Source organism: Euwallacea fornicatus, chromosome 12 (assembly GCF_040115645.1).
Source record: "Euwallacea fornicatus isolate EFF26 chromosome 12, ASM4011564v1, whole genome shotgun sequence".
Taxonomy (NCBI): Eukaryota; Metazoa; Arthropoda; class Insecta; order Coleoptera; family Curculionidae; genus Euwallacea; species Euwallacea fornicatus.
The window spans coordinates 2,596,974-2,620,139 of record NC_089552.1 but is presented as its reverse complement, the minus strand read 5'-3'; the positions used below and the strand labels follow the sequence as shown (position 1 = coordinate 2,620,139).

Here is a 23,166-nt window from a genome sequence, read left to right as displayed (position 1 = left end):
GTCGGCTAATTGCACCCCTGTGTAAGGCCGGTAAAGTTGCGGAAAAAGTCATGTTGCGAAGATTAACGCTTCGAAACGTCGTGCCTGTCGCGGCTTTAGGGAGCTGCATTCAGCAAAAAAGAGGTTCTTCAAAGAAGTTAATTGAAAAATGCCACGGAAGACAGAACTAACTGGTTGACTTCTGAATTGGTTCTGCTGGATATAAAACGAGCATTCGACCACGATTTTAAGAAAAAACGAGACCCAGAGGGTTATGCCGAAAAAAGATCAAGGATTAATAGGCACAGGGTCCGGAATCCTCAACACGCATGATTTGTTAGTGGTAAAAATCCCACACTCTCTAGAAGCACGAGCTTCCAGTGTAGTCTTACCAAGAAGATTAATTTTCCTCACGATCCTTCCCCCTTCTTTGAAAAAAAAGTTTTTTGAGCTTTGGTTCAGTGCGATGTTGAATATAAATCAGACATGCGAAACATGTGGATCATGAGTATTTTACAACCACCAATCAAAAAGCGTTGCAAAATATGTTCTACATTCGATTTGATTATATATTGTTGGGATTTTAGGGGTTTAGATTATTTCAGTAAAATCGCATCCAACGTAAATAATATTTATTATATAAATATTGGTCTAGTAATAAAGCACTAATTCACTCATGAACCCTTTAATATTGTTTGCGCCTGCTTGTACCGTTATTTTCATAATTTCATCCCAATAATTTTAATGCGAAATCAACTATTTAGTGTAAAACTAAAAGAGTTCCGAGCTGTAACAGCCATAATTTTTTTAAAGAATTTTTTAGTTCTTTATATTAATTTACCTTCATGGTTTCGCATTCTTGTAATGCTTTAAAAAGTCTCACAAAACTAAGTAATAAAACCACTTTTAAGCTAATATTTTATATTGAATAAATTTATATTTTACAAGTATTTTACAATTTTACACTGACTTACGTAATAAGTATAGAAAGATATATTAAAAAACTGTATAAGGTTCATGTAACGTGAAATAAATAAATATCCTTCACTTATCTAAATCTGGTTCACGTTAAAAGCTTCTCGAAAGGAAAAATCACAAGTTCGCACTTATAAGCTAATTGCCATGAAGAACTTGCTGTAAATTTAATAACAAATACATTACACGAATTAATTGATAGAAATGTACAAAAACTTTTGGAATGCTTTTAATAAAGACCAGACAAATTTCATACATACAAACATTATTAAAATCTTAGCTACACACAAAAAAATTGAGTAAGAATTCAGTCGTTTTTCTAAATACATATAATGTATATATAAGGACAGAACTAGCAATTGAGGACAGAGAATTTTCTTCGATCAAATTAAAAATAGGGATTTTTTACACAGAAATATTCTACTGGCTTCAACTGCGAAATTAACGCAAACACTTGAGGCAGACATGAATAAAAATTGGTTCAATTGAAAAATGCGTTAATTACAAGGATTAATCAGAAAACACCGAATTATTGCTATCGATTTTTTTGGGGGTAAATGCTTATACTTTTAGAATTTTACCTTTAGACAACAGTCTTTTATATTTGTTTTTATTCTACGGACAGTTAATTTTACATTAAATTTTATTAGCTAACTATTATTCATATGAAAAAATGTTTGTTACTCTTTACAGTTTAGGCTTTCGGGGACTGTTAACACGGTTTTTTCGGGGGTTATTTTAAGTGACAACTTTCGTTTCTATTTTCGATTCGCTATTTCTTTGTGTATCCAAAACTTCGCTATAAATTCATTTATTTACAACATTCATAGGTTTTGATTATAGCCACGTAGAAAAGTCCAGTATACTTACGTATATTTGATTTAATCCTAACCTCCGTTGCGTATTTCATTAGGCAAAATCAACAAAACTTCCTCTGATAAGAATTAAAACATCTGTTATAAACATCTTATGTATTAACCTGATATGTGAAAAAATAATGCTTTTATTTTTCCTTAGCACAAGCTACTTACTTTTGGTGTTACGCCTTAAATGTTACTCGTGAGTGACGAGAGAAAATGAATTGGGGGAAAATGGACTTATTTAGGTACTGAGTGCAACATTAAATTGGAAACCACTTTAAAGTCATCATTTAGGCATGAGATTTCCGCTGAATGCGACGTAAAATATTCCAAATTCTATACATTATGCTATTACTCCCTTTAGCGCTCCTACAATTTCATGTTACACTCTGAATTGGATATATGAATTTAAAGTCGCTGTTCAGAATCAATTTCTTGGACATTCAAAATCTAATTTGGACTTTCTTATTTAAATTAGGCAGTACCATTAGTATCTTCTGATTGTCCCAGCTCCTTTTATACCCTCAACCAAGTTTCGCCCTGTAAAATAAAAACAAAAACCACTACGAAACAAACAATAAACTCTAAAAATAAATCACATTGGTTTCTTGCATTACGCATCAAACAAAAAGGGACTCGTTCATTTTTTATCATCAGTTCACATGAGAATACTCTTACTTAAATTAAATAAATAATAAAGCACAAGCTGCCGCATTATTAATTTACTGAAGCCGCCATCATGGTTTTGAACTCTTGGATTTTTCAGGAACCCCATATGATCGGGACACAGGTTTCTGGTTTTGGTTCAAAATCTGGCAAAATCTGTACACAACTCAACAGGCGCGTCTCGAACACGATCGACTATAAACACCTGTTTTAGTGTGAAATTTTTAGCGTTTACGCAGAAATAGATATAATGAATGTGAAATAAGAAAAATAAAATTAAAAAATTGAAATTTGCAAGCAAATCTCCATCTCGTAGTTTCATTACTTCACATTTGTTGTATCTGTTTTAGGGCAAGTACTAAAAACTCCCAACTTAAGCTATTTTTCGCACAAAATAAATCTCCTATTCATATAAACACCTGTCCAGACACAACTTTGTTTTGGACGTTAAGACGACACACAAATATTTAGGCTAAAAATTTGACACGACGAATGATGAGAGATTTCTAAAATTAAAGTAACAAGTCTTAAGGGTGCGGGTTCCTAAACCAGGAAACCCTCATTGCCATTAACGCGAATTTGCGCCCGAATGTTCTGTACACTATTCATGATCTTCTTTTGATGACCCACCAGGGTGATTCCTAATTCCGTCAGTTCTTTTACAGTCAAGTTGACAACTGCATCCATGGAGTTGACTCCTCCCGCGTGGAAGTTCTCCAGGTATCGAGTCATTTTAATGGAGTTGAGCCACTCTTCGACGGAGGTGAATTGAGTCAGGTCGGGGGCGTCGGCTGACAAGGGATTGGTAGAGCTGCGAAAGTGGATTTTTGTAAGTAAACTGGCGAATACTCTATAATACTTTATGATATAACGAATGCGAGGTTCGATGACAAATCGGCCAGGGCCTATCAGGTTCAGGAGAAGGTATTTGATTTCATATTAGTAATAGGTAAGTAGTGAGTTACATAAGTAACTTAATGGCACCTTACTTGCTAAATGAAAGTAAATCTCAACTAAAGCTATTCGAAGTGAAGATATCTAAACATTATTCAAAACAGTCCTATATCCACATGCAATATCAAACAAAAAATATGGATGCAAGTTATACCTGCCGCAGTGCATCAGTAACAGGCAATATCCCTAGTTCTAGTTGATATGATTGTTAGAGTTTGTGGGTATGTTTAACGTAAAATTATCTACGTATACTCACCCAAAGGGGCCTTAATTTTCTGATTACAAATGATCAAGCGTATTATGTTTTTGAAAGCAAAATTTCCCTTTCAGTGACGTATTACAATCTGTTAATCGGATTTAAAAGGCATTTTTACAAAAAAGAAGAATCAAAATAGAAAAAACCTTTTCCAATGAAAAGTCAAAATTATTGCAATCGTTATTTTGATTTTTCCAAAACTGCTACCTGCGTCACCGTTTTGAAACTCGAACAACAGATTGCGACACTTCGTCGAAAACCAAATTTTACGTTCTTCCATCTTCCAAAAAATATTTGTGAATACCTCCTAAGGTCCGCGTAATTTTTAAATTTAGAAACGGCATACCCTTCTCCCACTCCAAACTGCGTAACTTTTGCTCAATTTAATTGACTTCTTCTCTCTTTTGGTTATCAAGACCCTCATCGTAGAGTTCCAGAAAAGAACACTCTGCCTGAGAATTTTTATGTGTTACTTTTCCTGTTTTTTTTTTTTTTTTAATTTTAAACCGAGTTCCAGCTATTGTTTTCTAACCGACACCAACCTATATTAGCAACAATACTTAAATTAACTAAAAGAAGGCATGCAAAAAATAAAGCAGTGTGATAATACCTTAAAAAGCCTTAGCGGGGGTGGGTTAACAAAACACAAAAAGCGTATTTACAAATTGTCAAAATCGACCCAGGCCCTACTAGCGGTCTCCGAGGAGCTGCAGCCCTTGTCATCCCTGTCATTCCGGAACAACCCCGTTGAACAGTCGTCGGCAACCCCCAGATCGGTAGAAATCGGCCCTAAATTACTTTCCTCATGAAAACCGGTCATAGCCTCCTCTAGGCATGGTGACCTTTCGTACAAATTTTGTTGGAATACTTCGTCGGGTCGTTTGTTGAAGAGAGCCTCATCGTCTAAATTCAGAAATTTCGGATCCAAATTTGGATAGTAATGAGGTTTTTTATTGAAGAAATCTGAGGAGGTGGTACCACCCCCATAGAATTGCCTATCAAAGGCAGAATTATTCAACCAACTTTCGGTGTTAATCTCCTTGATTTGATGTGCATCTTCTGAGATATTCATAAGGCTGTTGAACCTCATTTTCATTTCGTGTTCAATAATTGAGCTGCGATAGTAGTTTTGTAGCAAAATTACATCGGGGAGATAATGGGCGGACAAAGAGTCTACATGAGACAGGGTGGTGCCGAGATAGGGGTTGCCTCCGGCTAGTTCGAGGGTCGATGAGGGATGCAAATATGGCTGTTGCCAGGATGCGGGGTGATGGTGATTAAGCGGTAGCGGCCTTCTAAAATGCAAAAGTGAAAGAATTGAGTGAGTGCTTTAGTGTATAGTGCGTGACATGTCTTAGAGACACCAAAAGAGTTTATTGGTTCAGAGTGTTAATGCTGATGAGTGTTAAGCTTGCAAGAGGGTGAAAATAAAACAAAAACACTAGAAAAGGGTTGTAGTTTGTGCTGTGAAGTTGCAAAGTACCTCTAAGACATAGAATCCTCATGCTTTAAAACTTAAACAATTATAGGCTTGATTTAGGTACTGGAATTGGATTAAGATAATGGTAAAGTGTAACACTTATAATGTAGCAAACTGAGGCAAAATAACTAAATGGTTCATCTCGAATTTATTCCTAGATATCACCGACTTGAAAGTGAGTCTTTTCAGTACCTATCACACTATTATTGAACAGGAACAACATTTGAAGACACTTACCGATTCTGAGCAATTTTCCTCAATGTATCCGGGACCCGAATTAACTTATCTAGAGTTTTTACAACGGACAGGAACGAGGGCCTGTGCGTCCTCTCCTTCTGCCAACAATCCAGCATTAGCTGATAAATGGCTTCTGGACAGTCCATTGGGGCAGGTAATCTGCAAATAAGTTTGATTTAAAATAATTAAAACTTCCGGAGAACAACTACTCTCAGTCCCTTCTCAGATGGCTATTTCGTTGTAGCAATAAGCTAATTAATTAGTTTTTAAAATGTCTTACCTATAACCCTTTTCTATGCTCTTAATCACGTCTTGGTTGGACCAGTTCCAGTATGGCCTCTCACCGTACGACATGACTTCCCAACAGACGATGCCTAAAGACCATACGTCGCTTGCTGAGGTGAATTTTCGGAAGGCTATCGCTTCCGGTGCCGTCCACCTCACCGGAATTTTACCGCCCTGAAATAAAGAAACGCTCTAAAAACCTATGTAGAATGGAATTTAGCCAGCTATCGAGACTGTAATTGGTATCTGATGGAGGTGCGAGAAAATGTACTTTTTAATAGAAAAACAAAAATTAAAGAAATTTCAATGTAATATATGGCTGCATAATTAGTATACATCAAAGGCAGCAGTGTGTGTCGAGTCTTGCTTAAAACGAAAAAATAAAAATAACAAGAGTTTTTAATAAAAAGGAAAAAAAAATTAAACGATCTCTATAAAATAGATTTTTTTCCGAATTCCAAATCTAGCTGAACTCTGCTCGAAATGGAAGATTAACTACGATATTCCTCAATTCTTATACAGGGTGGTCATTTAGTGCGGTCTCGGAAGATTACGGCTAAACAATTTAATATTTTGAATTTCTTTTTTTTGCGTTATATAGAACTCGATTATGGGTACATTCTAAAATTGTTTTCGTTTTATACAGGGTGTTCTAAATAAGTGAAAAATATCAAAGTTATGTTTTTTTAAATAGGACGCCCCATATATTAATATCGTTTTAGATTTCTTGAGAAAAATAAATGTAAGTTTCATTAAGGTTTACTTGTCCTAAATCTTAAGGATTTCGAAATAATTAAGTTTTTTTAAAAAAATCATGCAATTTTAAAAACTTTGTTTTGAAGGAAGTTTAAACTGGAGTAAATCGAAATTCATACCAAACCTTAGATATGAGACGTATTTTATGCCAGAATTATTAAAATTGAAATATCTCATACAGTGCGTCCAAAAAATAACATGAAAATTGCATTCTTTTTGAAAGGAAATAACTTGCTTAATTTAAATAGAACACCCCATATTTTATTACTCGAAATAAGAGATATACATATGACTAATCAAATTATAAATTTTGCTACCTTTTCTTAAATCTTATTTTTCGAAGAAAACCTGTACATTTAGGTATAGGAAAGTGTAACGATTTTTGATTAGTCATATGTTTATCTCTTATTTCGAGTAATAAAATATGGGGTGTTCTATTTAAATTAAGCAAGTTATTTCCTTTCAAAAAGAATGCAATTTTCATGTTATTTTTTGGACGCACTGTATGAGATATTTCAATTTTAATAATTCTGGCATAAAATACGTCTCATATCTAAGGTTTGGTATGAATTTCGATTTACTCCAGTTTAAACTTCCTTCAAAACAAAGTTTTTAAAATTGCATGATTTTTTTAAAAAAACTTAATTATTTCGAAATCCTTAAGATTTAGGACAAGTAAACCTTAATGAAACTTACATTTATTTTTCTCAAGAAATCTAAAACGATATTAATATATGGGGCGTCCTATTTAAAAAAACATAACTTTGATATTTTTCACTTATTTAGAACACCCTGTATAAAACGAAAACAATTTTAGAATGTACCCATAATCGAGTTCTATATAACGCAAAAAAAAGAAATTCAAAATATTAAATTGTTTAGCCGTAATCTTCCGAGACCGCACTAAATGACCACCCTGTATATGGTAGTATGAAAAATATACCATTCAAAGCAAAGATAAATTGAACTGCTAACAGACAGATAGGTACTAACAGTAGCCAATAGGTGTTCAAGGGCCGCCGCTGCTAACGCTAGGGTTGCTATGGCCTCCCTAGCCTTAGCAGCGGCCCTGCTCAACAGAAGAAGCCACATGTCCGTCGATGAGAAATTGCGGCTAATAAAGTCCATTACGCGACCGATCCTCACGTATGGATTCGCTGCGTGGAGACAGGCCGCGGAATTTTATTCTAGAGAAATAGAATTGGCTAAAAAAGCATTAACCTTCGAATGATGGTGTCCCAATGTAGTCTCACCGAGAAGATTTATTTTCCCTGTAGGTGTCCTTTAGAGGCTGGACCCTAAGGGACCTTCTAACTCTGCACTTAGCCCAACACTCGACACAACGAACATATTGGTTGGAAGGTTTGTTGGATAGAGTTCAAAAAAGATCTTTGAGGTGCGCGCAGAAATTTAATTAAAAAACTCGTTTTCAAAGTTAAGGACTCTTTTAACATATTTCCCCCCAACTAAGTTGCTACCGTGGGAAGACTTGTAATTAAAAAATCGGCTAATTAAGTACTCTATTTTTGCTAAAGCATTAATTGGCAGATGTGTCTGAGAGCCGTATATTTTATAGGGGAAACTCAGTACTGCCTCAACTTAGCTTTAGAAGGGAAAAGTGCAAATATGCAATTTGCTATTAAAATTTTTTAAACTATCAATTTTGTACTGTTTATTTTCAATTTATATTTAAAAAACCTTTAGCACATGACAATAATAATGGAAAGGCTGCAACAAATTGCAAGATCGAAAGACAGTCGTCACAACTGGACCATACTGAACCATCTCTGCCCTACAAGACAAACAAAACAATCCTATTTCTTCTTCCGTTCAACCCATTCTATTAGCACATTTGCAAATGTGTTTTTTAAATTATATGTATTTTGCATTTTATGAAAGATTATGTAGAGATATAAGTTTTTTGGTATAACGGCAGTAATATGAAATGATCAATAACCTCTGGAAATGAAGAATCGTGTATATAGATATATATGTACATATAATAAGTACAATAATTACTAAGATTTGACAAGGCTGACGCACATTCAGTTCTACACGGCACCAAAAAACAATTTTATATTTTTCTGCGTGTTATCTTTTATTCTTTAATTTAATAAACCTTATTTCATTAACATAATCAATATTTTAAAAGATGTTTTATAGATGGCAGCACAAAAGTTTCCAACATTTGTAAAAAATAGAAAAACATTCAATTGAGATTTTATAATTGTGTGCGATTATCCATTAGAGATTGGATCCGTAAGCCCCTGAAGATGATATCACCTATCCAAGTATTCATAGTGCAATATCTATCGCACGCTTGGTCTTCCGTAGGCTCATGAAAATCAATGAAAATTAGCGTTCGGGTTGGAAATGTGGTTGAAGTTTTGATGACAATAAGCAATTATTGCCATTCATGGAAGCCACTGTAGATGTTACTTTTGTAGTGGCCTCTATTATTGTCATATATCGCATTACTGTACTAGCTTTGCTTAGCTTTAACAAAGACAGATAAGACGGAAAAAAATCTCAGATAGGAAACAGACAGAAGTGTTAAAATAATGATCAACTTATGAAATAAGTGGTTAGGACAAAGGTTTAAAATACAGTTAAAACTGTAAAAGTTTCCCAACTCAATTTATATTCCATAATTCATTTATCCAGATAAGTAGCTATAACGTGATATTATCTGAAACTTAGATTACTTATCTGTGTTCAATACTTGAAGGCAATCGCACAGACGCTATCAGGATATATTTTAAACGTTCAATGGAAATGAAAACCAGTTCAACTGCAAAATTAAACTACTCATCCATTGTCCGTTAGAGATTGGACCCTATGCGCTCCTTAGACTTGATATCCCAATTATAGACGTTCTTGGAACTAAACAATCGGTACAAAATCTAACAATATAGGCGAAAAGCTTTTGAATACCCCATAGAGTGTAATTAAAAATCATTTGTTGGGTTTTTTTATGAAAGGGGAAAATCCTCTTTAGTACTTTAGCAAAACGTAATTTAAAATATCACCAAAATTCCCTCCGAACGCTTTAATTTTAGGCATATAAAGAGAAGTTTTGCGCTTTCTCTATATATTTTTTTGCGAAATTTCCGTGATTAATGGTGAAACATGGAAAAAGTATAGATGCGCTGATTGAAGCTAGTATTGCTATTTTTCTTCTGATAGAAAAAAAACTACAAGTGAATACAAACATTTTTTTGTCCCATTAGCTTAATCTCATCGCTATTAAAAAAAAAAAATGTTTTGAGGAATGATTTAATTGTGCTATAATTTGGAGCAATTTTTCTCGTTAAGCGTTTAAAATTAAACGGTAAAAACTTACCCTAGTGGTGTACGCTCCTTCCGTGGCGCTTTCAATTTCCCTACTTAAACCGAAGTCCGCTATTTTACACACTAATTCCGAATTAACTAACACATTCCTAGCTGCCAAGTCTCTGTGGACATAGTTCATTTCGCTGAGGTACTGCATCCCGGACGCGATACCCCTTAACATACCAACTAACTGTATCACTTTGAATTTCCCATCATTGGCCTGGAACAAAACAAAACGTTATCATCCCGAACATCAAATGATATTCTTCACCAACTTACCCTTAAAAAGGTATCCAATGACCCATTCTCCATATATTCAGTGATGATCATCACGGGATTCGACTTGGTGACGACACCCTGAAGAAATATCACGTTGGGATGTTCGAACTGTCCCATGATGGAGGCTTCGGTAAGGAAGTCGTTGCGACTCTTGTCCAATGATCCCGCTTTCAGGGTCTTGATGGCCACGTCGATTTCCGCCCCGTTCATTTTCAGTTTGCCCTTACACACGTCCCCAAACTCGCCCCCACCTTGAAAATAACATCCTGATGAATTTGAAAATAAAAAAAATTAAATGAAGAAATTTACATGCAAATATAAATAATAAATAAACATAATAATAATAATATGGGGGATGGGGATTGTGCGCAAATTTAAAACTTTTCCTTATATGAAATCGAAGCGAATTGAGTTAGTCCAAGATTCTCAAATACGATATATATCCATAGAGGATGTCGTTCAAAAGTAGGGCAAATATATCATTTTATGAGGTTATTCCCTTTTCATATGTAATATGCCAGCTTTAAGAGTAACCAAAATAGATTGTCTGGGATACTAAATTTTTGAAAATATATTAGGTAATTTCGGGATAATTGGAAATATAGTATGAAGTCAAGGGCATCACTTGAAAATTATGAAATTTTATAAGGGCCGCTCAGATACATAAACATATTATTTGGAAATATGATAATAAATCAAACTGGGTCAGATTACTTGGCAAAACTTATGAATAAAAAATGATGAGGACTCTTTTTAATTGTTGTAGACTCGGGCAGCTCATTTTATTTAACGTTATGAAATAAAGTTAGAGCAATTTAGGTGATCTAATATTATGTAAAAATATTCAGGCTGATTCAGAGTAACTTAAATGATGGATCATCTTCGAGTTCAGTTTGCCAAAAAAATTAATGTCGCTTCGGGTTAATAAAATTCATAATATTAAAAGGCTAAAATTGAATTCGAATTTTGAAAACTATAATTATTCAAAGAGATATTCTCATGATTTTTTTATTCTCGAATGATGCAACAAAAACGAAGGCCAACACGCAAGAAATTCAAATTCAGTCTTAAAAATGTTTTTCAATGTAGTAATAATGATATCCAATAGTCATAAACTTGGATTTGGATATAAATGATATTTGAATAATAAGAAAACTAAAAAAATTACCTATTATAGCCTCAATGGTAATGCATTTGGAGTCTATTTCCCTGGCAAATTCTCGTACAGCTTGATTAGGATCTTCATAGGTGTGAGGGTCGATATACATCCTAGACGAGCCGCTTATTCCAGTGAAAAGAGGTGTAGTCACTAAAATATTATTTTATTAGTTTTACTGCAAACGTAAAAACAAATTAAATAGTGGTGATCAGATGAGAAGCGCGATCGGTTTATTTCGCTTAAAAAAAGAACAAAATTAGCAAGTTATCCGTTTAATTTGAGATAAAAACGATGATTAAATTAAAACGTTTTATGTACATAATAAAAAGGATCAGAAAACATGTTCCAAATGGATTTGTGAGCAATTTTCCACACGCTATGATGTAAAATAAAACTTACGAAGCAAGTAAATTTATATTTAAATAGAAACAAATTAAACTCGGACTACTTGCGTATTAGTATGTGGTGAATCTAAACGGTTGGTACAAACCCAGAAATGTTCAGTCGTCCGTTTCTGATAAATTTTAATTGCTTTAATTGAACATTTGTGACCAAAATTGAATAGTCTAAGATATGCACTCTAGAAGTTTCGAATTATCGGAAAACGTAGAGGTTCTCAACATTTTAAAAACTAAGAAGGGGCTAACAGTGGCAGTCGTTATGAAAAATGAATCTATGCACTGAAAAGCCACCGAAGCTTCCATAAGTAACGTCATATTAGAGGATTGAAGTCTCAGAGCATTCATTTTCATTTACACAGGTTAGTTTCGGTTCAATAAGGATAAGATGAAGAAGAAATGGTTTATTAGTAGAGCAAAGTGTAAAATTGATGAAAATTCAACAAAATAATATTGGATTGTTCGATCCCCCAAACAAGAACCTTAATAGAATATATTTCTTGCATCTCTTTTAGAAACGTCTTTCATTATTAATTGTTATTTCCGACACAGAAAAAATAATTCGGTGGCAAAAATTGGGAAAAAAATATTGCATGTCCCCTAATCTGAACTAAAACATAAAAACAAAAAAATTACCGTTGGTATGGGTGGTTACTATAGGAGGATTGTCCAAGCTGGTATGATGAACTAAACACGATCGGGGAAAACAAAAAAAAAACAAAAATAATTAAAACGCAGGAAAAATAAGAAAAATAAGCATCTCCACCGGAAAGCACCGAACCAAAATCAACACTAGAGGTAATAAGTTGGTGCCCATCTAGCTTTCCACCCTATGAATAAGTATACCTTTTTCCTAATGATCAGCGATCTAATATAACTTTTAATAATTATAATTCACTACTTACTGTAAGTAACTACCAATCCTGGGGTTAGGGAAGAGCGTGTAAGTGCAAATTAAAGGAGCATGTTAGTCAGTGATCTAAAGGGGATCGAGCATTTTTTTCAGAGTCTTGCGGCAAGTTCCAACAGAACTTTGAATAAATTGGCGGCATTTCCTAAGGATTTGCCCTTTTGATTTATTATTACATTTATTAGAAATTGCCTTCAAACTAAGAAAAAAATGTAATGTTTTTGCTCTTTCCAAATCAGATCAATGATATTAGTGCGTTACTAAACTAGAGGTTAAATCCACCAGAAGGGAAAGCTATCACAGTGCCTTTATTCTTCTAAAATTTATCAAAATTAATATAGAACCAAACAATCTTTCGATGTCCACATTAACTTTGAAGGGAACTCGTGTCTCGTTCTATTTTAATTTTGCATAAGATGTAGAACTAATGATTCCCTAGTCATAGCACTATTACCAAGGAACAAAACCAGATGGTACTTACCCTCTCCATTTCGGTATTCCAAAGTGTCGCAATCGCTGGGTTGCTTCTTGTTGCATTCGTCATTTGACCTGTTCCTAACGAGAACGACAGTCAAAACTATGACTGCAACTAGAATTACGACGATGAGTACGATTCCTCCTGCTACGAGCCGTATTTGCATTCCTTCTTCCGCCCCTACGTAGGCTGGAATAATGAATGTTAAATCAGAAACATCAAATTAATAGTTAATGCTAATCAAGCAAACTTTTTTCGTTATGGAATATTTACATCATTCTCGCTATTCTGCGATGAAAGTTACTTGTTACACTCACCGGTGTTTAAAACTTGTCCCGTAGTTTTAAACGTGACAGGAGACCATGCTCCCCATCCCCTTGGGGTTTTTGCTCTCACTTGTAGTCCATATTCCGTACGTTGCTGTAGGCCGGTAATCGTTGCGATGAGGGTTGTGGTTAGAAAACTAGTAGAATTGCTGTATTCTTCGTTGCGAGGAAACCACCTATGAAAATTCAGTGTTATGTGAAATTTTAAGTTGGAAAAATAGAACTGCTGCAATGAAGTGAATGTAACTGCAGACTTAATGAAATTCTAAGAGCTGAGTATAAATTTTTTTGTGAATTTTGATTATAAGAGTATTATTATCTGTGAGCTGGAAATTCTTTAAAAGTGTGTGAAATTTAGCTTTCTCTCCAAAAAAAAGCTTAATACCTATCGAATATCTTGACCGAATTAAGATCACTTATCAAATCCAGCAAATACTAAAATTTCTCAATCTGCATCATCGTCAATTCTCATAGAACAATCTTCTATTTTCCTGGAGATGTAAAGGCAACCTGGTAGATCTAGTTTACACCCAAAAAGAATTCTTCTAGCCCATTCAAGTTTTAAGCTGGCTACTGAGAATGAAATGGACCAAAACGAAATGTGTGAAAGAATGAGAAGGTGGACCATAGGGTCATTGAAGCACTTTGGGTAGTTGCTCGGCAAATTTGAAGCGACAGCATTCTCGGATGGGCTTTAATTTTCCAACTTTACTTTACTTAAAATTAAATAAAGCCCAAAAAAGCCTCACAGAGAGAACATGAGTCAGATAAAATTATTTTCTTGGTCGAATACTCGAACAATCAAGTAGCACCAATAAATTTCACTCACTGAGATACTTCAATTAAAATTCCACTAAATCCTTCTTCTTTCACCCGAAATTAAGAAATGCAGTAATTGTTGAATTCTTAAATCTCTCTTACCTCACTTCGTACGTTTCAACCTGATCGCTCTCGGAATCGCCATCCGTAATGGGGGCATCCCAAGCCAAAGTAATTTCCGTGCTCTTGACCGAGGTCACTCTGATATTAGTGATACTACTGGCCACTGAGGCCTCGGTAGTAACCACTACGTCCGCATATTCGGCACTGGGTTTGAGCGACATGTGTGACACTCCATTTTCCGCAAGTATTTGGAATCGGTAAGTTGTAACTGCATTTAGGCCGCTTATGTGGATTCGAGTTTCGTTGAAAAGTTCCTACGAAGAAAACGAAGAAATATTATTTGACAGAAAAGTGTGCAAAAAAAAATCTTAATAACTTGTTTAATGATGAAAAATACAAGTGACCAATTCAAATTCTTTGGTGTAAATATTATTTTCTTAAAATCTTATTTTTCACTGGGCGACTTTCAAAAGTAGTCAGTTTATCGTGAATTGGACCGCACAGAACCAGTAAGCGCACGAGAAATGCTCGTATGCTCTCAGTGCGCTGTTTTCCGTGCTGCTACCCAGTGGCTTAAATAAGGATAATACAGCCAACAAATTGTAATTTTCAACCAGTATTACAGCTATTTTTGTCACTCACTCCATTGTGGCCTTCCCCATCGTTTCATAGATAATTTTATTTTTTTTTTTATACAAAGCTAAAGTAACACTTTTGTGCCGGATTGTTATGTGAAAATTCGAGAGAAAAATATGAGAATCCAAAAAATTAGTACTAGCAGTTTGTATGGGAAAAAGAAAGGGACGTCTGTGCAACATTGTATAAACAAGATTCTCGTTTAATCATCTGAGAAGGTAATTTAACGAAATTGCTGATGCTTTATAAAGTTGATTTCCGGTGTAAAAAACTTGCTTAATGGTTATAAATATTAAAATAAATTACCTGCTTTTTCAAAACAGCGAGTAACTCCTGTCGATATTTAGAATTTTCGTTTTCAAAGTAAAGAAAAGTATCGTTTTTCCCTTACGCACACACTGACCGAGATAACCTACTACTGATCGATAACGAATTGAAAATGTCTAAAGGAATCGAAAACTTTCATCTTTGAAATTAATCCTAGACTGACTAACTGCACGACAATGCCGTTATTTCAACACTCCTGTGGATATTAAGGGAGAAACTTACCGTTGGAGGGTTGTATTGGACCAAACCTACGCTGCAGGCATCACACTTTATCCTGTAGGCAATGTCTGACCTGCCCCCTAAATTATCAGGCGGCTGCCAGCTTAATATCACATTAGACTGGTCGACGAAGTTGACCGTCAAGTTCTGTGGTGCTGAGGGCGGTTCTACAAGCACATTCGAAGATATGAAAATTTTATCTATGGGGTTACCATCAAACTTACGGGTGCAAGACATGTTTTTCGGATCCGTAGGCGCTCTGTAGTATCCCGAATCACAATTGCACTCTGATAGGCCGTAGTCGAAGCCCTGGGAGTATTTTGGACATGGTAGACAAAGGCTGTCGCCCACGTCCGGCTTGTAGGTGCCCTTTTGGCACAGATTGCAATGCTGCTCCAAGTCCGGCTGGAAACCTGCTTTGCACTTGCACTCCCCGCTGGGTAGGGTCCACTTTCCATCCCCCTTGCAGAAATATGTGGGCGTCCCCACAACTTCCGCATTAGTCACGCAGGTCCCTTGCGCCTTTTCAATCACCGTGATCTCTTTTCCAGTGGGAGTTGCAGGAAATTTGGCGAAGTTTATCGTTATTTCTGGGCAGGTGATGTAGTAAACCTACAACGTCGTGTTCTCTATTGATGATCTCTTTTAGAAGTTGAATTAGTTACCTTGATGGCTAGCAGGGATATGCAAGCACCTTGGTCCCTGAATGCGAAGTAAACTCCCTTCTTCGTAACCGGTATGCTCTTGACTTCAGTGTTGATGTTGACTTCGCTGTTGGAGTTGAATCTCCCATCTCCGGCGGCAACGCGACCTAAATAAAAAGGAATGCGCAGGATAATACAAAATCCGCAGGAACACAGAAGAGCTTATGGAGAACACACAACTAAAAGAACGAGTTGACAAAACTTTCCCTTTTTCTCCCGAACAAGGGCTCCCTCAGGGATTGTCATCTGCAGACTATTGTCGCAAGACGGACACATACTAAGGGCAAATTTGAGGGAAAAAACTAAACAATACAAACAAACAACAAGAAAAATTGCACTGACGTGACGATTGCAAAGACAATGGTCGCAACTGGACCATTCTGAGTCCTCTTTGCCTTACAAGACAATCCCGCTTCCTTTTCTGTTCAACCACTCTATTGGAACATTTCCAAATGTAATTCTTCTCTTCTCTTTTCTTTGTCTTTTATGAATGATTATTTATGTATAGCTGTAAATGCTTTTGTCACAAGGGCAGAAAGGCCAAATGGTCGATGGCCTCTTTTTGTGAGATATATTTATATATGTACAAAGAGGGTAGAAACTGGGAGGCAATTTGCGCTCAAAGGCCGCAACATTTCAATTTTACTACCCTTTCTGCTTGTAGTGTTTGTGTAAATCCTGAACAGGGAAAGGCAAATCCCCGTATTTTCCCCAGAATCGCCCAATAAAAGCGAATCTAAATCTAATATAGCGCAAAACGCAAAATCTAATATTCCACCCGCGCGTCGACGGTTTTAAGAGCCCCCGTTTGCCCGTACACATAGTTATAAAAATGGAATATTGATATTGATTTGCTGCTTGAGAGGTTTTTTCAGCAATGAAATAAATGCATTACTCCTGGGAGGTTTTACTCCCGTCGTTAGGAGATACTTCGTATTTTTATACCACGCTAAAAGTTAGGATTATTTGAGGTCAAAGAGGCCTCTTGGGAATGGAAGATTACGCTTTTAGTACAAAATCACCGGCGATACGATGGCAGCATACAGAATCCGTTATCGTTTCTTTAGTTTTCCTCATATATCTGCACTTCAATTAGTGCAAAAAAAATATTACTACACATATAGGCTACAAAGAGAAAACGCGAATCGGCAATCCCCAAGATTCAAATTCTCACAAACCTTCTTGCCTACCGCTAACTCATTCATACAATTTCTTCTAAGAGCCTTTCATTAAGGACTAGCTGGGATTGATTTACATCCACCTTCTTCCTGAAAATTTTCAATGAAGCCTCTTTGGGAAAGACCCAACCGTCGAAAACGGGGTTATAATCCCATATGGTAATCAAAATTCTGATACTTTGGAGGGAATTTCATGGGGGAAACGCTTTAGACATGCTCCGGTTAGATTAGGACAATCGATAGCTATAATTTAACGGTAGCTGATGTTGATAGTTTTTAGATAGTTTTGAGGGCACCGATGAGCATCGCAACGGCAATAATTCAGAGTTGTCCTTGTTACAGTAATACTGAACGAATTATTATTGACCTGAACGAGGGTCCACCTCTAGTCTCAGCCTACAATAATGTAGCAACGCTAGTTACCAACATTCGACTTGAATGAAAAAATTCGATTTGTCGAAGTCTGAGGTTGTTTTTAGTAGGTTTCTCTTAAAACTGACTACTCAGGGCAGAAAAAGGATTGCAAACATTTTTATAAGAATTTAATTATCTCAAAAACCGCTAATAACTTTATCAATATCTTAGCAGTGACGGTCGTAATGTGGTATTGCCGGAACAGAAAGAAAAGCAATTTTCGTCGAGAATTGTGCCCTTGAGTGTCACTTATCCAGTCAGAAACTTGAATTATTACCTTAAGACCGCGACCGGTAAATATTTTGTCGCCAGTACGAGGAATTTTTACGCAAGCCGCACATAATAATGCACTAAGTTATGCATTGTGATTGCTTTAATAACTGCAGTGGGAGTTTTTCTCATGCTAAATGAAATTTATCGATCTGGCAAGACAATCGGACAGCGGAAACTTGATTTCGATTACCACTTTGGACAGGCATAATGCTAAGTATTCGAGCAGAAAGCGATGATAAAATTGAAATTTGAATACAAAACCCCTTCATGTAGAGAGAGAGAGAGAGAGAGTGAGAGAGGGGGGGGGAGAGGAAGAAAGAGAGAGAGGGAGAGAGAGAGAAAAACATCTGGCATCTTTCCTTAAATCTAAAGGGGAAACAGTGGCGTGAGACGGGCAATAAATCTATAAAAATAGAAAAAGCCGAAACGGTGCGAAATTCATCTTTTTTATCTGCTTTTCGGAAAAGAGAGGCGGTAGCTCTTCCAGATAACTGGATACAGCTGACACAATATAAATTTCGCACAACGACTCGCTGCCGAGGGACTTTCCAGCGAACAATGCCTTAGGAATGCGTGGAAATTGGAAATGGAGTTTTTGCATTTCTAATGCCCCCCGTGACCGCTGTCTCATATTTAAATTTCGTCTGCTTCCGGCCGGTGCAAGTGCGCTCAGGGATGATAAAAATGCAGAGAGTTTCCCTGAGAAGTTCCTGATAAGTGTTCAGTTTTTAAATTTAGTACTTTCGCAGTGAATAAAAACCAACCTAGACTAGGATGTTTACGAAATCAGAATGAGACGGAAGTGTCCATCCATTCTCCCATATTTCTGGTCTCTCAAAACTTCTTTAAACCTACCCCTGATATGTTGAGATTGATCAGTTAGAGCGTACAAATCGTACAGTTCTGCCGACGTAAGAAATGCAATTATATGTAGTATTATTGGTGTGTCAATCCAGAAGATGATGTACGAGGAATCTCGGTGTCGCTCTCCTGACATTGTCGAGTATAAATTACAGGGGTAAAGAAAAGTTTGCAAAGTTAAACCCGAGCTTCAACCCGACCGATCCCTTCCTGTTAAACGAACGGCTGATCGCATAAATATGAGTATAAATAATGTAAATAAATTTACATTGCTAATCGGCGAGGTCGGATAACAGTAGAGCCCACTCGGTCGATTATTACCGCATTAAAATTGGCCACCGCACTAAATAATGCATGAAAAATATACAAATAATTCTTCAGCCGTAATTAATTTTCGTATTTATTTATTACCTTGATGTCCGAAATTCATTTCGATAAATAAATAAATAAATAAGCAATTATCGCGTCGGAAATTGAAAACCATTTTTAAGCGGTGTATGATCGATAAAAATAATTGGGAAAAAACCTAAAAATAATATCAAATTATCAGTTGAATTACGCTTATTAATTACTAATAATTATAATCATTTATACGGGCATTTGCAAAGTTAATGCCCTCTAAAAAGCCTTAATCCCCGGTCTCTTGACGTTTTAATCTCCTCTGTCGTCCTCTTCACTGCTAATGTTCCCATCACGAATGAATCCGCTTTTTTCCACTTGACAAAATTATTAATGGCTTTTCCGGGTATTATTCAGGCACAATTGAATAAACAAATAACGCAGTTAATAACAATTATTATTAAACCGCATCGGACAGATTAGAACTTTAACACCGTTTGACAGCATAAATCCCTTTTTTTGTAAACATACCTGCAAATTGATTAACGTGCGTTCGTTTGACAACTGCAAAATTCCCTTTTTGCCCTTTTCAAATGGAAATAAACGCAGACAGGGGTTTTATGCGGAAAATAATTGTTTAATTACTCCGTCGTTGCAAATTTATTCGCTGGAAAATTTGAACGATCGATTGCGGTCGCCGCACTAATAACATTATCAGAACAAACTTTGCGAATAAACACCCAAATGGGGAGTTTGTCCACGCGCGGTTTCCTTGTTTGTTTTATGAAAATGCACGTTCATTTGAACATCCCCTGTCCGAAGTGTTTCGGTTCGATCGAGGTGTCCAATTTGCATTTTAGGAGTGTGGGAAGAATAATTGGGTTCTAGAATTTACATTGCTGCTGGACAAAATGGCGAACGCATATAAAAAAGTTCCTGACGTCAAAAAAGTTTAATGTGCACTCAGGCAGGAAATATTCAAATGGAACTTGCATCGATATTCTTTAAAGTGCTGGATACTTTAAAGATACTGATAATATATGCATACTAGTATGTTTTTCGACGAGTTAGGAAAATGGCATTTTCTGGCATCGAAAGGGAAGTTAGTTTTGGTTCAGAAACAACTAGGTGAAGCAGAGTTTGCGAATATTTTCGTATTACAGAAAATTACAAAAAAACTCTTTTTCTACGAACATTCAACGATACAAAGTTAATTAAATTGTTAAACAATTTAACGCCGCAAACCGCACTCGTACACGCTGCTTTTCGACAATACATGATTTTATTATAGGCAGCCAAGAATACACGGAACAGTCCATAGTTAACTTCCAAGAGCACTCTCATGGATGGCGGCGGGCTGCGTTCATGCCTCACTCTTAATTTTGGGTCAATTTAGGGATATTCTCTCTCTAGAAACAAATACAATGTTTTCGGTGAGGGTATAGTAAAATTAAAAAAGTTAAAGTCATTCTTTTTTTAAAGAATTGTTTAGACATCAAAATATGGCTCCTGTACAGTTAATTTTAGCCATCGCGCTCCGCTTTTCGGACCTCAAGTCAGTTTATCACGATATTCTCTTTTTTTATGGGCTTAATGTCCGTTACCAGCTGATAATGATACATTTTCATTAGTTGCCACCTTTGCACCATTTCCCGTGTAGTGAGGATAAGCTTTCTCGGAAATACATTATTTATGTCAATAAGTAGATAGATTTCTTACTGCAATAATGCTAATTTGTAAATATTGCAGATCGGAAAATTCCGTTCTTTGTAACAGGGGAGTGCTCTCTAATCTTTTAAGTTTTATACAGGGTGTTTCCTAACTACGTGTAAAAAATTTAAAGGCGTGATCCTCGACTGATTTTGAGTAAAAAATGTCTAATAAACATATGTCCGCAAATGCCTTGTTTCCAAGATACAGGGTGTTGACTGAAAGACGTTGAAAGAGGTTTTTAAAGGTTTGGTGGTTGGGAGCTTGGTGGTTTGGAAACCTTTCCATGTAAATGCGCCTCGCTGCCAAACACTTACCATCAGCAAGGCCGTGAACAAAAACCATATTGGCCATTTCTTGATTAGTGCAATTAGGCATTTGAAACATTTTCAAAACTGAGATATAATCTGATTTTTGGGACACAGAACTAAATTCTTTCACTTTAGGGAGTAAAACACCAAAATAACACTGACTATCTTGTTTATAGTAGTGGAAGTAGCAAAAAAAAAACTGACAATAAACAAGTTAGTAAATACCACCAAACCTTTAGAAACCTTTAAAACCTTTTTCAACGTCTTTCAGTCAACACCCTGTATCTTGGAAACAAGGCATTTGCGGACATATGTTTATTAGACATTTTTGACTCAAAATCAGTCGAGGATTACGCCTTTACATTTTTTACACGTAATTAGGAAACACCCTGTATATACTGTACTTAGTATGTAATAAGATATTATTTGAATTCTATGAAGAAGATTAACGGCTTACGCGATCTCAAATCGGTCACACAGCGTAAATAACATACTGAACCCGATTCTTCAAATGTGAGAGGGAGACCCGTTACCAAGCCTATTCGACGCCCTGAAAGTGCCCATTGCCTTTTCTGTCCCATAAATTTATTGACCTGAGTATGACGGCTGCGTGTGATGACCTTATGGCATACTCACACGTGATTCCAAGTTTTCTTTGGCACACGGTCGATAATTACCACAATAAAATTAGCCACCGCACTACTCCGTGAAAAATGTAGAAATAAATCACACTTTACATTCCTTTTTGAGGTCCTCAGTTAGCACTTGAGTGAAGTCTTGGCCCACTTCATATTGAGCGCTTTCAGGCCCTCGAAGGGCCTTCAATCGGCTACTGAGTGTAAATAGTGGGTCCGATTCTTCAAGAACATGTGAGAGCTAGACACGTTGCATAGCCGATTCCAGGCCCTTCGAGGGCCTGAGAGCCTCCATTGTCTTTCCTGTCTCTTAAATTCATTGACATAAGTGTGACGACTACGTGGGATGCGAGATTCACATGTGGTTCCAAGTTTTCTTTCCTTCTAAAGGAAAACTTACATTTTTGCATCCTGGATGTGCATTCTGAGCGACTCATCTATGTATTGGCCGCGGTTGAATCCTGAGTATAGAAGGGAGTCTGACCGTCAAAGAAAGTATTTTCTAATAAATTGTAACACTTAGGCAGTGAAATAAATCTAAACGAGTATAACTTCAAAACTTGAATTAAATGTCTCACAAACTGTCTGAGCTTTAAGCACGTAGAAAACTGTCTACATTTGCAAGTCAAACTTCGTTATAATTCCGTAGTAAGAATTTATGGGTGAAGTGTGACCCATTAGCTGGAGACCACCCTGTGTAATCTTGACAATAAATTTAGATTAAACAAGTTCAAGTTCAATTAACATAATGAAATATAACGTAATCCATAAAACATGGCGATACATATTCTAATTATTTTTCCTGATCAAATTGCAAGGTAATCAGCTAGTTGACATATCCCCCGGCTACTTTCTGCAGAAAAACTGGAATTCTTATTTATTCGCATACTTACCTAGCGATCCCATTAATATAAGTAATAATTTCGCTTGCTGATATAGGTTCCTGTTCTCTAAAAAATGAAACTGCACGTGCATATTAAGTGGTTTAAATGATCCCCGATCGATTACCAGGGCTTTAATAATTATTATTGCTAGTTTGCAAACTTCCTGCCACCGCAGCAGGAAATTACTCGTTAGTATAGTCATTTTTCAATGCTTCCATAAAAACTCGAGAATCTGGCAGAATTCCCATTCCCAATCATTTATTTACGTGTCATTTGAACCTAAACACCGCGAGTCTCGAGTAATTTGTTTCTCCTTTGGATGGGAAGACAACTTCTTCGATATTTCCTGCAACGCCTGATTTATGGCCCGTCAAGAATTTTCATATTTTCATTGTTCATTTTTACGGATTTTAATTGGGCGGTAACAAGCTGCCTGCCTTTGGGCTATATTGTTACAGAGAGAGA

The 23,166-nt window shown here is 36.1% G+C and overlaps 1 protein-coding gene across 8 annotated transcripts in view; it reads right to left on the bottom strand.

The window, feature by feature from the left end:
* Positions 1-883: 883 nt before the first annotated feature.
* Eph (Eph receptor tyrosine kinase) overlaps positions 884-23,166 on the bottom strand; it is a 148,569-nt gene continuing 126,286 nt past the window's right edge. The window contains exons 6-19 of one of the 8 annotated variants that reach the window (XM_066288019.1): positions 16,058-16,203; positions 15,617-16,004; positions 15,396-15,559; positions 14,250-14,524; positions 13,320-13,504; positions 13,009-13,191; positions 12,523-12,540; positions 11,229-11,369; positions 10,061-10,326; positions 9,792-10,001; positions 5,688-5,866; positions 5,408-5,566; positions 4,301-4,985; positions 3,161-3,291 (exon numbers count right to left, since the gene is read on the bottom strand). In XM_066288019.1, coding sequence (XP_066144116.1) covers positions 4,349-4,985; positions 5,408-5,566; positions 5,688-5,866; positions 9,792-10,001; positions 10,061-10,326; positions 11,229-11,369; positions 12,523-12,540; positions 13,009-13,191; positions 13,320-13,504; positions 14,250-14,524; positions 15,396-15,559; positions 15,617-16,004; positions 16,058-16,203 — 2,951 coding nt within the window. In that variant the 3' untranslated portion in view covers positions 3,161-3,291; positions 4,301-4,348. Of the gene's footprint in view, positions 3,292-4,300; positions 4,986-5,407; positions 5,567-5,687; positions 5,867-9,791; positions 10,002-10,060; positions 10,327-11,228; positions 11,370-12,253; positions 12,305-12,522; positions 12,541-13,008; positions 13,192-13,319; positions 13,505-14,249; positions 14,525-15,395; positions 15,560-15,616; positions 16,005-16,057; positions 16,204-23,166 lie in introns of all 8 variants that reach the window. The other 7 variants (XM_066288017.1, XM_066288018.1, XM_066288022.1 and 4 more) reach the window with 7 other exon arrangements.